The sequence below is a fragment of the Cynocephalus volans genome, chromosome 17 (genome assembly GCF_027409185.1).
Source record: "Cynocephalus volans isolate mCynVol1 chromosome 17, mCynVol1.pri, whole genome shotgun sequence".
NCBI classification, from domain to species: Eukaryota; Metazoa; Chordata; class Mammalia; order Dermoptera; family Cynocephalidae; genus Cynocephalus; species Cynocephalus volans.
Genome location: NC_084476.1, coordinates 38,413,037 through 38,429,075, shown reverse-complemented (window position 1 = coordinate 38,429,075; position 16,039 = coordinate 38,413,037). Strand labels below are relative to the sequence as shown.

The window sequence follows — 16,039 nt, the reverse complement described above, 5'->3', positions numbered from 1 at the left end:
TTGTCTTTTGTCCATAGTTTAGGTCTACTAATTTCTATGGGGTTTTTTTTCCCCCTCTTCTCTACATTTGTGTGTGTCCAGAATATCATTTCTAAAATCTAAGTACTTGCCCATCTTCCATCTTACTTTTTAACCAAGATTTAGGCTGAATAAATTAGGGAACCATGCATTAAGCCAATAAGGTTTTTTTTTTAATATTATACTGTGAAATGATTTTAAATTTACAGAAAAGTTGCCAAAATACTAAAACAAACTCCGTTTCTGTTTCACCTGGATTTCCTAGGTGTTAACATATTATCATATTTGCTGTAAGCCTCACTCCTTTGTCCCTCTCTGTACACCCATTATTACATTGGTCTTTTTCTGAACCCTCTGAGAACAAGCTGCAGACATGATGGCCCATCATCTCTCAACATTCCATTATATTTTTCCGCAAAACAAAGCCAGTCTCCTACACAGCCAGCATAAAGCCTTTCAGGTTAGGAAATAAGCTCTAGTACAATAATACCGTACAGTCCACAGACACTGCCTAAATTGCCAACCTCCCTACGTCTTTCTCCTTTCTGGTCCAGAATCCTCTCCAGGAACGTGTAATGTTGAGTTCTCATTCTCTTTAGACTCCTTCAGTCTGAACAGTTATTATTCTTTCTCTATCTTTCATGTCTTTGTTAGTTTTAGAGTCTAGACCTTATTTTCTTGGACTGCTGTAATATCCCTCATGAGCAAACTCAGTCTTGCATTGTTGGTGCTCTCAGTGTGTCATGTCAAGATGCACGTTCCAGGTTTCTCCACCTTAACCTTGCCATTTTTCCATTTGTAATTGATTAGTTTGTGGGAGATACTCTAATTACATTCTTATTCTATTCTTCATCAAACCTCCACTCTCCACTGAAAACTCCTACTTTTATCAGCCACCACTATGGTAGTTGCCAAGTAACGATTCTCTTTTTCCACCATTTCTTCTACATTTATCAGAAAGAGTTTTCCTTTCTCCCTATTTATTTATTCCTTTATTTATATGTGAGTAGGGACTAATGAATTTCAGTTTTATGCAATGGATTATAAACTGTGACTGTCATCATTTATTTTGGTGCCCAGATTGTCCTCGACTCGTCCATGCAGAGACCCTGTAAGCTCTGTGTCTTTTTTTTTTAATGTCCCCCACCATTTGTTGAACATTTTCTTATTTTTGGGCACAAGATGTTCCAGATTCATCTTGTGTTTCTTTGCTTCTCCTCTGGAATCGTCTATCTATTGAGAGAGCCCTAATTTCTAGTAGTGGAGTATGGTTTTTAGGAACCAAGATCTTAGCACTTGATATGCTCGTTGCTGTTGGTGTGTCATTTGTTAAAGGCTTTCTCAGGGGACATGCATATATACATCCATATATTTATAACTATTTTTATATCCTGTGTGTGTGTGTATCCCTGCAACCCAGCATCTCATTCTTTCTACCCTTCTTCTATGCTACAATTTGTAAATACCTTCTCAGACAGTAAGAAACTTGGCTCCTATTATCCTCACTGTTTTTTATTTGATATAATATAACCAATCTCTAATCCATGCACTGTTTCCTCCACCCTACCCCACCATCACACCACAATCCTGTTCTCATGGGCCCGCTAACCTACACCTCAGTGCAGGCCAGGAAGTTTTAAAGTAGGCCTGAGTTTTGGTGTGCTGGCTTAGACAAAGGCCTAAAGGATTTTTCCCCCTTTTGTTTCTTGGTTGTCAGCTGAGTTCAGGGTGTTAAGGATTGTGACTTTCCAGGTAAGTTGGGTGTTACTGGAGAATGGAACTGATCGAGATATTTTCTGAGGCTGTTATTTGTATTGTAGGTTGTCTTACCATCAGCGTATATTAGATATTGTTCCTCCTACCTTCTCAGCTCTATGTCCTGCAAACCCAACCTGCATTTACAAGTATGGAGATGAAAGTAGCAGTAAGTAATAAAATAAAATAAATTTCAGTCTTTAAAAAGTACCAGTACAATCATACTTTGAAGTCAGTTATTTAAGGTGGAGAAATCAAACCTTTTCTTTTCTTCAGGTTTCTATTTTCTCTATTTGAAAGGTGGTCTGTCACTGGCCACTATTGTTTATTTGCCCTGCTATCATTCTGAGGATTTTGTTGTAATCTAATTAGTTATCACTGGCTTACAATTTTTCTTTTTTGATGCTGTTTACAGTGTTTTGTTCATGACATTATTTTAAATGTGATGCTAAATATAGCAAGGTGAATGTATAGCTAGAACTTACTAAACTGAAAGTGTGTATTTGCCATGAGGATGGAGATGAACTGATGATCATCTGATGACACTTCAGGTGTGGTGTTGAGAACATAAGTGCACATAGTCTGCGGCAGTATGCCTCTAGGAGGAAATCCTGAGATATGATTTTCTTACTTAGGTCACATCATCTCTGAGATTGCACTATGGACCAGAAGGACTATAAGTTGATAGGCCATTTTGTGTTTTGCACAGTATTTACACTTAATGAAGTTAAGGTTATACATTGGTGATCACTGATAAAGACTTGGGTGTGGAGTTTTTCCAAGTAGTTCTTTTCTGATTGTACTGAATACAGCCCTTCCATAAGCCTTCCATTTCATATTGTGTAGAGATTCTGTGCATCTAGAAACTCTCCACTCTTTTTTTTTTGCCTTTTCATACTATACTCATGGGTCTCTACCTGTGTCTCTGATTATACCTGTTTTCATTGAAATAAACCGTGTTGGTCCTGATGCTAAGTACATTTCCTATGTTATTATGTCAGCTCTGAGAAATAGGTATGATTATATCAATTTTACAATGAAGAAATGGCTTTCAAGAAGTCAGGCCAAAATAAGGTTGCTTCTAAGTGGAAGAGACCAGAATCAAATGTAGGCACAATAGCAGAGCAGCCACGCTGTCAGCCACCATGCCTTCCGGGAGAGTACAGATTCATGCAGTACTTAGAAGTGTGGAGTTTTGAGTTTTGTCCTGTGCTCTTTCAGAGAATCTTAAGGTACAGTCTTTACCATTGGAGAGCTCGGACTTTGTTGAACATTGAGCTTTTTTTTTCCCCATAGGAATAACTCAGCCTAACATTCAAGATCTTCTTAACAGTTGTTCCTACTTTGTTATTTTTCAGTTATCCCCAAATGGACTTCAACCACTGCCAGGCCCATGTTCTTTTTCATTTTTTCCATACTTCTTGTTCTTGGCTTTGCCTTTGTGCTGTCATCCCAGTCTGGAAAATCCTTTTTATGTCCAATTCCTGTTGTCTTTCTAGGGTCTAGCTCAAGCTCCACTCCTCTAAATAATTTTAACCTTTACCAAACCAGTTTTGTATCGTTCTCTGGCTACTTCTAATGTGAATATCTTGGTTCGCCAGCTAGAATGTAGACTCCTTGGTGACAGGGGATTCTGTTTTTCTTCACTTTCTCACTTTCAGGGAAAAGTTCACAGCGGGTATTACACATGACTGTCTTCACGTGATCTGTTGTAGTTCACTTTATTCATTCCAGGTGCTTAGTAACTCATACTCTTGTGGCAGAATTTTCTTTTTTGTTACCTCTTTGTCTCTTTACATTAAAAGTAGATATACTGTCACTCTGGTGATGCCTCACAGTATATACTAGCATGAATTTTATACAATGAAGACTCAACAGATATCAACAAGTAGTAAACACGTGGTGTCACATCACATAAGCATCTGACTTATATAGATTCAAGAAGGATAAGGGGGCTTAGCAAAATGAAAGAGAAATACATTGGTTCTTAGCTTTTGAGCTTACAAAGGACTAGAAGAGTTGAGGCCTGTTAAAAGTTAGTTGTAACTATATCTACTTTTCCTCTCACTGCTCATCTTAAGGAAGATCAAAACCCCTTGTATTCTGAACTTCAGTTAGTTAAGGGTTCTTAAGGAAGTGTTGAAATGAGAACTGTCTCTTTATTTTAAGTGAAAAACTTTATCTATTAAACGAAACTTTCACATGTGGTATCTTTATACAGATTAAATATTAATTTGAGGATAAAGAGGATTCTGTTTTGAAAGGAAAGAATTTTATTTAAGTTTCTCGGTTACTTAACTATTTGTAAAAATTATCTTTAAACCTGATCTACCTTCCCCCCATTCTGTTTAGATTCTCTTCCTGGACATTCTGTCGCCCTCTGTTTAGCTGTTGCTTTTAAAAGTAAGGCAACCAATGATGAAATCTTCAGCATTCTGAAAGATGTACCAAATCCTAACCAGGATGATGATGATGGTAAGGGAATTAAATATTTCTTGAGTGGAACTACATATAGGCCAACTTAAAGGATAAACATGACTCTGGTAATATGAGTTCCTCTTAAATCCCATTGGATGCTGATAAAGCAACATATCTATTTGGCCTGTTCAGCCTGTCAGTTGTTCTTAGAACCTAGGTATTTTCTCTTTATATAACAAGAGATCCTAACATCCATGCAAAATAGCTTACATTAAGAATGTAAACTGCATCCTAAATACAAAGTAAAATGTACTGTTATCATTCAAGGATTTTTTAAGCATTACCTGCTTTTACCTACTTCCTAAATAGGAAGACCTGTTGTATGATAAAGTTGGACATTTTCTTCAAATTAATCTATTATAATAATAATGTTTAACATTTACTGAGTATATACTATGTAATTCAACCAGAATCCTAATTTTCTTCCTGGGCAAGAATGGGAAAATTGACAAAATAATTTTTAAGTTTACCTGAATCAGTAAATGGATAAGGAAAAAAGTGATGAGAGGGATGTGCCTTATTACATATTAAAACATACTGTGAGGCCGGCCCGTGGCTCACTCAGTAGAGTGCGGTGCTGATAACACCAAGGCCACGATTTCGGATCCTATATAGGGATGGCCGGTTTGCTCACTGGCTGAGCGTGGTGCTGACAACACCAAGCCAAGGGTTGAGATCCCCTTACCAGTCATCTTTTAAAAAAAAAAAAAAAAACATACTGTGAAAATTATAGTAACTAAAACAATGTGTTACTGGCACAGAAAGAGACATCAGTAGAACAGATAAGTCTACTGGGACACCTGGGTTACCATTTGGGGTGGGGGGATTTTTTTTGTTAGATTCCTACATAGGACATACATGTAGAAAATGACTTAAGAATGAAAATAAAACATTAATAGTCTGGGTGTTTGTTACTGGGATTTTTTTTTGTTTGGATTTCTCCAAGAAACTTATATTATGATTTTAGAGAAAATGTATTTAGAAAGCATTAGTCAGAATGAGATATCAAATTTAGACATTGTCAGACGTCTTAAGACATGGGCTTAAGAGTTAAGGGTTTATTTGGGGGGGGGGTTGTAATTATATATTATCTTGCCATCATATAGAGAGAGAATTGTATAAGAAAATCTATGTGGTATTTTTTAAAGTAATGGATCATATAGAAGAATTAGGGGAAAGTTTCATAAGACTAAGAATAATCTTAAGATAATGCTTAGTTTTTTATTTGGAGTTTTATCAGTGATGGTCTTTTATTGTTTATTAGTACTGAAAGACGTAACCCAAATGTCTGACTTAGTATCTTAATGTGAGCATGCCGTGTAGTTAGCATTCCAGGTGAGGCACCAAGGAATTGCTATACTTTTATTTTTCTGTCTTACTGTGGAATATTTTTCAGATGAAGGATTCAGTTTTAACCCGTTGAAAATAGAGGTCTTTGTACAGACTCTGTTACACTTGGCAGCCAAATCGTTCAGCCATTCCTTCAGTGCTCTTGCAAAGTAAGTGAAACAAGAACACACAACCTTATTACTTGGTGAACACCAATGGTATACTAGTTTTTACTTAAAATTGTTCTCTATGAAGGTGTTAATAATATTATGTAAGTTGACACAATGGCTTTTGGTTTGTGGTAGCTAAAATTCCTATCCCTTGGCTTATGTTTGCATATGTACATGGACAGTATATTTTTTCATACAGACATTTAGAGAAACTAGTGAAAACCTAGGTCCTTAGGATAGTCAGAAGGTCCCACTCTGGCTAAGCATCTTCCCAAAAGAAAGAAAGCAGAAATGAGAGCCAGCTTCATTTTTGGGAGCCATGTGAAGGTTGGCATTTAAAGACAGAACTTTCTAACATGACAGAGTCCAAAAGAAAGACCATGTAGATATTACTCTGGCCAAGCAGAGAAACTGGACATCTCACCCCATCTCAGCTTCCAAGTCTCTGTATTACTTGCAGGGTTCCCACAGAACGTGCAATCAGAATACTTCACCATGTTTGGGGGACAGTTCCTGAGCCCTTACCTATTCTTAGATACCTGGTAAACTGTAGTCCCTGGGTTAACAGTAGTCTATTATAAATCTCTTAAGACTTTGTGACAGTTTCCGTACAAACTATGAATTCTTAATCTACTTTTGCAAAATAACCAAATATATATATTTATATATTGCATTGTAAATTGAATAACATTGAAAAGGCTTTGAAAGCATTAAAATGCTTAATGAATAACTATATATGGTATTTTTTACCCCTCATTATCAAAAGGTTTCATGAAGTTTTCAAAACCCTAGCTGAAAGTGATGAGGGAAAGTTACATGTGCTAAGAGTTATGTTTGAAGTTTGGAGGAACCACCCACAGGTAAAAACTATTTAATTAGACATGTTGCATCTCTGTATATGTACAAAAAATAAGGCAGTTATCATTGTTTCAGTTTGTAAAACAAAATCTGACTCTATAGAATGGTTTTTAAATCTGTAAATTTTTTAGTGCTTTGGGAGTAATGATGTTTAATTCATTCTTTAAAGATCAAGTATTAATGATTTGGTTTTGGACTATAATACCTCAACATATTTTAAATGCTCAGTAACAATGCTGTTGCTTTGAAGATTCTACCAGTTGGGTAAGAAATGGTTATTTAGTCTATCTAGTTTCTACAAACAAGCTCCAGATTTCTCAAACCTCGATGTATTGTTTTCATACTGTATATTTTTAAAAAGCATTGAAATAAACTTCAAAAGACAGTTAAGATTTTTTTATGATTAAACATTGTATTTTTTAACTTTGGGGATTCAGTTGAAATTATATATACTTTTTTGTATACGTATTATCATCTAAAACTATTATATATATACATAGAAGTGTTACCATTCAGAGTTTTTCTTTCAGTTAATTTTTATTGGTATTATATAGTATTTCTTACAGCCAAGCAGAGGGTGGAATAAATTTTAAGATCTAATGGTCAAATTGATCAATTCCATAGCCTCTAAAAATGAATTTTATGTCCCTCCTATTTTACTTTTACAGCAATAGTATTATTTTGGCTTACATATAAGTGTGATTTACCCTATCAATTCTTCTTTAATTGTAGATGATTGCTGTACTAGTGGATAAAATGATTCGCACACAGATCGTTGACTGTGCTGCAGTGGCAAACTGGATCTTCTCTTCAGAACTATCTCGTGACTTTACTAGGTAATGTGAATTATTTTACAAAGTTCGTGTTCTCTAAGAACTGGTATACATGTGGCCTCTTATACATGAGCTCCAAATTCTGGTCCAAACCAGTTTGATATTAATATGCTATTGGTTCGTTCTGGTAAGATTGGACTTGGCATTTTCCTAGACAATGGAAATATATATAGCCGGTTAGGTTGCGGCAACTTTTAGCGACACTCTTTTAAGCTGAATTAGGACTAAACCAATCAGGTAGAAATCCTGTTGAAGGATCCAGACTATCGGGAGAGAAAACCATTAAGAACTGGCTATGTGTCAAGAGTCTCAGCTCAGGAAGGGTTCCAGCTCTGGTGGGGATGGGACTTGGAATGCACACCAGGAACTAGGAGAAACCAAAGTTGTAGTAGATTAAATACACATCATGGAGGGATCAGGGAAAGCCTGGTGGGTGCCTGGATGCCTTTGGGGAGCCAGGGATGGGGTCTTATCTCCGTCATAAAATTCTAGATTTAAAGCAGAAGATTCATTCTAGACCTATTTACCCTAAAGGAAAGAAACTTTCACTAAGCTTGATTATTATTCGTGGAGTTCCACAGGCTTTATATTTAATCAGGACTGAGACAGCAGGAATTGACAAAACAGGAAACAAAAGCAAATTACTTGGAAAGACATAAAAATCCATCAAAACCTTTAACTTCTCCACTGTATCTGTTATTTCCAGAGGACACTGGTGTGAAATAAACTAAATCCTTAGGGTAATAGGGTATGATCTAAGGTTGTCATACCAACCAAGTTGGCATTCACAAATGAAGACAACAGAAGGGCATTCTCATATTTGCAAACTTTCAGAAGACTGACTACCCAAGTATATGTTAACCATTTTACCAACTGATTTACATTTCCAACTTATTTCATCCTCACAACACCACCATAGAGGAGATTCCATTATTGTCCACATTTTACAGAATAGGAAAATGTTACAGAGTGCTTAAGTAGCTTGCCCAAAGTCACACAACTAAGTGCAGAGCCAGGATTTAAACCCAGGCATTCTGGAATCCATACATTGCTCAAGAGCCCCATCTGTTCTTTAACACCTAGCTCAAATATCTCTAACTGCAAAGCTTTTCCTGACCACCCTTCCAGAGTTTAAAGTGCTCTGGTTTTTTGCTGTGTCTCCTAACATTCTAGACTTGGAGTTTTATGAACAGATTGTTTCATCATCTTCCACTTACACTATCTTCCAGGTCAAAATTTGTAGAAGGAAGTACTATTTTGTGCTGTATCCTGGGGTTAGGAGTCCTAGTTTATAGATGCAAAAGTAGCTAAGAAACTACTTTTTAAAAATAAGCTATTAATAGGGCCGGCTCGTGGCTCACGAGTGCCGTGCTTATAACACCAAGGCCACAGGTTCAGGTCCCTATATAGGGATGGCCGGTTCGCTGACTTCGGCGAGCATGGTGCTGATAACACCAAGTCAAGGGTTAAGATCCCCTTACCAGTTATCTGTTTAAAATAAATAAATAAATAAAATAAGCCATTTATACAACAAACATTTTAAAACCTACAAGATGATCCTGGTTTTGAGCTGTTTGCTAATAAGGTAGCTGATCTCTAAATATTTAGCTCATTCTTAAAGCCCAGCAGTTGATAACTGTTATTTACTAACAAGTTTCTTAAATGTTCCAAGAGAATTGGCTGGTTGTGTGCTAGTTAAATAGTGTAAAGCATGAGAAATGAGCCTCAGATTAGGTCACCATTTTGAGAAAAATCCAACACTTAGTGTTTACATTTGGAAGAGAGAAAATGTATTTCTGTTCCTAATGTTAGTGATTTTCATAGTTTGTCAATTCAGTTCAAAGAATATGTACACACACCTTCTATGTATATCTAGTAGGGGATAGAAGTAAGAAAAATGAAAAGGACACGGTACTGCTCTCAGGGAGCTCACCTGAGTCTGATATGTGGAGATAGATGGTTACACAAATTACAGTAAAAGGCAAATCGTGTTTGCTGGAGAAATGACTAATTCTGCCCAAAGAGTAGAAGGGTATATCAGCCCTTAAGAATAAACAGGTTATAAAATTTATCTATAAGCATGGCTTAACATACAGTAACCAATGCCATATTACTTTAAGATTGTTTGTTTGGGAAATCTTGCACTCTACAATTCGTAAGATGAACAAACATGTTCTGAAGATCCAGAAAGAGTTAGAAGAAGCTAAAGAAAAACTCGCAAGGCAACACAAACGGGTAAGTCTTGTGTTAATTTGTAAATGGCTAAAGAAGGTGTACCAGAAACTGGAGAAATTCAAAGTCCATTACCTTGATGGTAATTTATTTGTTCTGAGTCCAAATTATTCAGAGCTATTTGCAAAAGCAGAGGAGGAGAAAGGAGCAAGCAGTCTGCTATACTTCATGGTGAACCTCTTTATGAAGCCACAAACTTTACTTTTTCTATAGTTCACTATCTCTGGGTCATCTTCGTGTTTGCACTTCCTAAAAGGGAAGGAAGAGAAGGGAAGAGGACACTTGTATTTCTGTGAGAGTGTCTGGTGCAAGAGGGGAAGAGGGAGAAGATTGTAGATGCTTATCACTTCCCTAGCACTATGGGCAGGGATGGGGCAGTTATTCCCAGGTTTACAAAATACTTCTCATAGTAATAAGTTGTTTAGTATTTTAGCCATTTTGGAGGGAGGCAGTGAGCTGGCTGCACTCTATGACTTAACATGATTGTACCAGTATTCTTCATGATAGTATTTTCCAGTGTTATGCATATTTACCAGAGCAGCAGTGGGAAAAAACCAAGTTTAATGACTTTTATGAATCTATAGCAAGTTTGAATGCCAGTGTCCATATATACAAATATGGATGTAAACACACACTCGCAGACCTAAAATACTGGAAGGTAGAGGGTTGTCCCATTTTATAGATGTATAAAACAAGACTCAGAGAGGTTAAGTAACTTGCTCAAGGTTACATAGCTAGTAAGTGACAGAGTTAGGTTCTGACCCAGGTCTGTCAGAGTCCAGAGACTTTCCCTCATGCCACACTATTCTCTAGAAGTGTGCTGTCCAACACAGTAGCTGCTAGCTACATCTATTTAATTAAATGCAATTTTAAATTGAGTTCCTTAGTCACACTAACCACATTTCAAGTGCTCAGTAGTCACATGTGGCTAGTGGCTATTGTAAGGGGCAGCACAGATTTATATAACATTTCCCTCATTGCAGAAAGGTCTATTCAATAGTAGTGTTCTAAAACCTTACCTTAGAGTATGTTATGAAAAGACAAATCATTTACACGCAATGCAAACCTCATAACAGGTGCTGTACCAAAAAGAAAAGCAGAGAAGAGTTCTGATAATTTTGCTCAAAGAGTGGAGATGGCTATCATAGATGGGGCCATAGCAGTAGAGTATTATCTAGAAGGATTACCAGGCTCTCTAGGTACCGTGATGCCTCCTTGCTGAAAGGAACTTGGTATATAACATGCTTCCAGCCAGGTTCTGGCTCTGCCACTTTGTGGCTAGGTGACACTGGAAAAGTCATCTAACCTCTCTGCCTGTTCCCTTTTCTGTAAAATGAAGATAAACCATGCCTTGTTTTTCTTCTCCCTTTTTTTAAAAAAGCCAGAGCAAATGCTGTACTCTTCAGGGTGAGCTGGAAGGGAATTATTAAAGCTTTATAGAGGTGTATTGAGCCCATATTGCCAGCAAAAAGTCTTGAATGGTCTGCTTTGAATTATTACATATCAGTCGTGGCCATTTCTGAGTTATCACAAGGATTAGCATTCTGTGGCTCATGAGCTGCAAAAAGGACTGCCCATCTGTTCCACGTGGGATGAAAGATTAGCAAGCTGCCTCCTTGCTGTTACTGTGCAAACGGTCAAAGAGTGACATTTTATAGCCAAGACCTCCAACTGCCATGACCAGAACAAGTGCCACTAAATTTCCCTTGCCTAGATAAGTACCTATGGAACTTCTGAGTGAGAAGACCTTGTCTCTGAACCACAACAGGACTTTGAGAGGTGTATGTATGTGTATGGGAGATGGAGGTTCAGGGATACTTTCACTATAGAATACAAGTCTTTAAATAGCATTTGACGAGATACAATAAAACCCTTCCCCTTACTTGACAGGATTTAATGCACTGGAATTCTAAATGATATTTCCATTTTGTTCCTTTGCCTTCTGTAGCGAAGTGATGATGATGACAGAAGCAGTGACAGAAAAGATGGGGCTCTTGAGGAGCAAATAGAAAGACTGCAGGAAAAGGTGGAATCTGCGCAGAGTGAACAAAAGAACCTCTTCCTCGTCATATTTCAGGTATCTTGGCTTGGGGCATTGATATGTAAAAGGAAACAATACATTTCTTTAGTTTTTAAAATGTTATTTTTAATCATAAGAGGAATGTATGCTCATTTTTATAAGAGTTTAAAAATACAAAAATTTACAGAGGAAATGAAATTAAGTTTACCACTAGGAAGCTACCATGTATACCTCTAGTTCTGTGCCGTTTACTTGGCATTCTTGCATGAGCATTTCTCAGTGCTTTAAAAAAAATATCATGGGTTGCTTTTGTTTAATACCTGTCTCATTTAATTATTCCCTATTATTGATCATTTAGATGATTGTTTGCCTTCCATGAATATTTTTGTGCACAGGCTGCTGTTAACATTTCTGATTATTTCCTTAGACTAGGTGCCAAGAAGTAGTATTACTAGGATAAGTAATTTAGGCATTAAAGGTCTTTATGTGTTGCCAAAAAGAATGTACCGGCTCACATTATTACTGGTTTGCCTTTCTAGTTTGACAGTATTTAATGAATTATGAAAGTTAGGAGCACACACCACAAAGACAGAGTGGAATGAGCAATACTTTGAGGTCTCTGTCATGAATTTTTTTCTGAACTATAAAATTCTACTTCTAATACTGCTTTAACTTTGTTCCCCCTTTCCAGCGTTTTATCATGATCTTGACTGAGCACTTAGTACGATGTGAAACTGATGGGACCAGTGTGTTAACACCATGGTATAAGAACTGTATAGAGAGACTCCAGCAGATATTCCTACAGGTTTGTGGGGAACTTTGATTAAATAATGAACACCATTATTAGCCACAAAGGTTTTCTTTTTTTTTTTTTTTGTCTTTTTCGTGACCGGCACTCAGACAGTGAGTGCACCAGCCATTCCTATATAGGATCCGAACCCACGGTGGGAGCGTCGCCGCGCTCCCAGCGCCGCACTCTCCCGGAGTGCGCCACGGGCTCGGCCCAGGTTTTCTATTAAAAACAAATCCTTGTCAAATTTGTCAGGAGGTTATATAGCATCTGTAGGCACTTTAGTTCATGTCTATTTGGTGCTACTATTGCTTATCAGAATGCTCAGAATTAAATTGGTTCTGTATTACTTAGACTCTTAGTTGCCATTTTCATATATGCCATGGAGCCAGCTGTAGTATAAAACGTAGAGAAAAAAATGCTAAGGGAACAGTGACTGGATTTATAAAAGCCCTTAAAATCTAATATTAAGATGATAAATAGTGCCCAAGCAAGGTAAGCTTCCTGGGTCTCTCTGCAAAAGCAAAATGCCAACACCTACTATCAGTTAGATTAAAGATATGAAGGAGAGTGGAACTAATTCTTTGTGTCTTTGGACAGCAACCTCCCAAATCTTTGTTAGTTCTAGAAAAGAAATGCAGAAGTCATTTAAAATAAAAAAATTTTAAAGAGATCAATTCTTTAAGCCTCCAAATAGGAATTCCCTATAAATTTTTTTAGTTACTGCCAAAAAGCTCTAACAGCCCTTAGTCCTATAGTAATCTCCAAGTATATTCAGATCTATATAGGAGCACATGGGAAGAGGTTATTTCATTTTCTAACACTTTTTATCTTAGTAGGTCAGTCCCTATCTGGGCTGCTTTTTTAAAAAGTCATAATGTACTATGTCCTAATTAGGGGAGAGACCCAGCTGAACCTAGTCCATAATAGTGGTAGTAGCAGTCAGCAGGTGCTGCAGCCCAGGCCTTGAGTCATAGAAGTTGGGAAGAACTGGATTTTTAAAAGTTCGTGAGCATCCATTTTTCTCATTTCCCTCTACATTTCTTAATGTTGGGATTTTTCAGGGGCCCATTATTCTTATCAGCATGAACTGGTTTTTTTTTTCCCCTACCCTTTGCTGGTTCCATAGCATGGGTGGGCTGCTGAGGGAAATGTTCTACAAGATTGCATGCTTTCCCTGACCTAAACACCCCTTTTTCTGTGTCTGCAGCATCACCAGATAATCCAGCAGTACATGGTGACCCTGGAAAACCTTCTCTTCACAGCTGAATTAGACCCTCATATCCTGGCCGTGTTCCAGCAATTCTGTGCCCTGCAGGCCTAAGGGTCATTTTTTCCCCTCGTGTCAAGTTTTTTTTAAGTATCTTAAAATAATTTGTCTTATTTTTGATGGTTTGTGTGCTTGCTTTCTGTAGTATCCTTTCACTTCTTAAAGGAAACAAATGGGGCGGGAACAGTGAAGAATATGACATTACCTTTAATTGTTCCTAAAAAGCAAATATTTCCTAAAGACAGTAATGTGACAGTGACCATAATGTATTATGTATGTGACAGATTCAACTTTTCTGTGATCAGTTTGATATTTTTTCTTCTTAATGCACAAAATAACTGATTTGAGGTTTGTGAAACACTAGAGGTCAGTCTTACAAAGTGTAGTATATAGAACTAATGGGTTTATACCAAGTAGCATAGCTTTTCACAGCTCATGGGTAACCTAACATGGCTGAAATAAAGCTAAAAATATGTTTTTTAAACTTTGGTATTTCATGATTTATCATGTCAGTCTACTTTAAAATTGGTGGTTTCTTACTGAACATATACTCCATTTGAAATTTTTTCTTCAGAATATTTTTCTTAAGTATCTTAAGACACTCACTACCTGTTAGTTTGAGGGTACTTCAGAAAGTTCATAGAAAAATTGAATTAAAAGATAATATTTTTCCATGAACTTTTTGACGTACCCACATATATAAGTGTTACTGTTTAGCGCAGCAGTTCCCAAATTTGAATTAAAAAAATTTAAACCACAATCTCAGGATGGAACACAGGCATTGTCAGTAGTTCTTAAAGCTCCCCAGGCAATTCTAGGTTTGGGAACTATTATCTTAGAGCATCTGGTCACATCCCGTAGCAGAGAGGGATTTGTCCAAGGACAGACAGTGAGTCACATACTAAAGTAGAACTAGAAGTAGCTTGAATGGATAAAACTGTACTTGGAATTAGATGTGGGTTTAGATTTTGTTTCTGTGGAACCTGGTCCAAATAACTGCTAATTCCTGAGACCGTTTCCTATATGTTGTTGAGGCTTAAGTAAGATGAGAGCATTTTGTAAAATAATACAAGTATAAGGAATTATCTGACATTTCAAATTTCTTGGATTTTTAGACTTTTTTCATTAAACTTTAGAAAAAACTTACCAGTAATCCTACAACTACTGGTAGTATTTTTGTGCATTTGCACATCGTAAGTTTAAGGTGCATTAAGAATTTTCCATATTTTAATAGATGGTCTTTTTGATTTACCATACATTTTAGTGACTACAGAATAGCAGTCACTATTAGCATTCACTAAATGGGAATTGTAGGATTTTTGAGTACCATACCATTCAAAACAGGAATTACTCAAAACATCAAGGTTGCATGGCAGGTTACTAGCAGAAAAAGGACTAAAACCAGGTTCTTGGCTAAATATACACTTGTTTATAGTGCTCTTCCTTCCCATTACTTAAGCACAGCACAAACTGTGTAATTAGTTTGAAATGGTTCCTGTCACTAAGAAGCCAAAGGATAGTCATTTAAGGCATTGGTAACTTTATTTGACCCTAAACTGCTTTGTAATCTTTCACAATGTATTACAAAGTTTGGCAGAGTTATATTTCATACACGTTCTAGAAACATTTGTACATTTTCATTTCCTTTCTCTTGATCCTCTCTTCATGTGTTATGGTTGCTTCTAACAACTGCTCATCGATGTGACTGACTGGCAGCTAGGAAAATGGAAAACTGACTTAGGGATTAAATTTTGAAGAAATAAAAGTGCAAGAGCAAACATTCAACAATTGTTTTCCCCACTAATGAAGCTTAGACAGACAAAAGGATGGCATGTCACTGTACATCATTCATACTTTATAATAAATTAGTATTCTGTTAAATTATACTGATGCTATTTAACATGGTTTTGTCAAAGTGAACATATACTGTTTTCCTAATCTATAATTATAATTGAAAATGAAAGATGAGGAAAGACCTTGCCTACTTGGGTAAAGCAGATTTGGCTGTCAGTGACATCTAGATAACAGGCTTATCTTAAATTGATGTAAAGAGTGAACAGGAGTATACTTCAACTAGGCAAATCTGTAAGCAGAATGGCCTTGATAATACATGTTCATTAACTAGTGGCTATTAGATGCCAGGTGCTATAGGTTCACCATATTAAATCCGTATAACGGTTCTTTGAGAGATGATTATGCCTACTTTACAGATAAAAACAGGCTGATGGAGTAACTTGCCTAAGGTCCACAGCTAGGAAGTGTAATTTGAACCTAGATGCATCTGGC

General features: G+C 36.8%; 1 protein-coding gene across 2 annotated transcripts in view; it reads left to right on the top strand.

Moving 5' to 3' along the window:
* Window positions 1-14,865, top strand: part of NCBP1 (nuclear cap binding protein subunit 1) — a 48,034-nt gene extending 33,169 nt beyond the window's left edge. The window contains exons 11-19 of one of the 2 annotated variants that reach the window (XM_063081696.1): window positions 1,839-1,942; window positions 4,126-4,248; window positions 5,648-5,750; window positions 6,517-6,610; window positions 7,341-7,444; window positions 9,562-9,676; window positions 11,622-11,750; window positions 12,385-12,498; window positions 13,694-14,865. In XM_063081696.1, the coding sequence (XP_062937766.1) occupies window positions 1,839-1,942; window positions 4,126-4,248; window positions 5,648-5,750; window positions 6,517-6,610; window positions 7,341-7,444; window positions 9,562-9,676; window positions 11,622-11,750; window positions 12,385-12,498; window positions 13,694-13,807 (1,000 nt within the window). In that variant the 3' untranslated portion in view covers window positions 13,808-14,865. The remainder of the gene's footprint in view (window positions 1-1,838; window positions 1,943-4,125; window positions 4,249-5,647; window positions 5,751-6,516; window positions 6,611-7,340; window positions 7,445-9,561; window positions 9,677-11,621; window positions 11,751-12,384; window positions 12,499-13,693) is intronic. The other variant, XM_063081695.1, reaches the window with a different exon arrangement.
* Window positions 14,866-16,039: the final 1,174 nt, after the last annotated feature.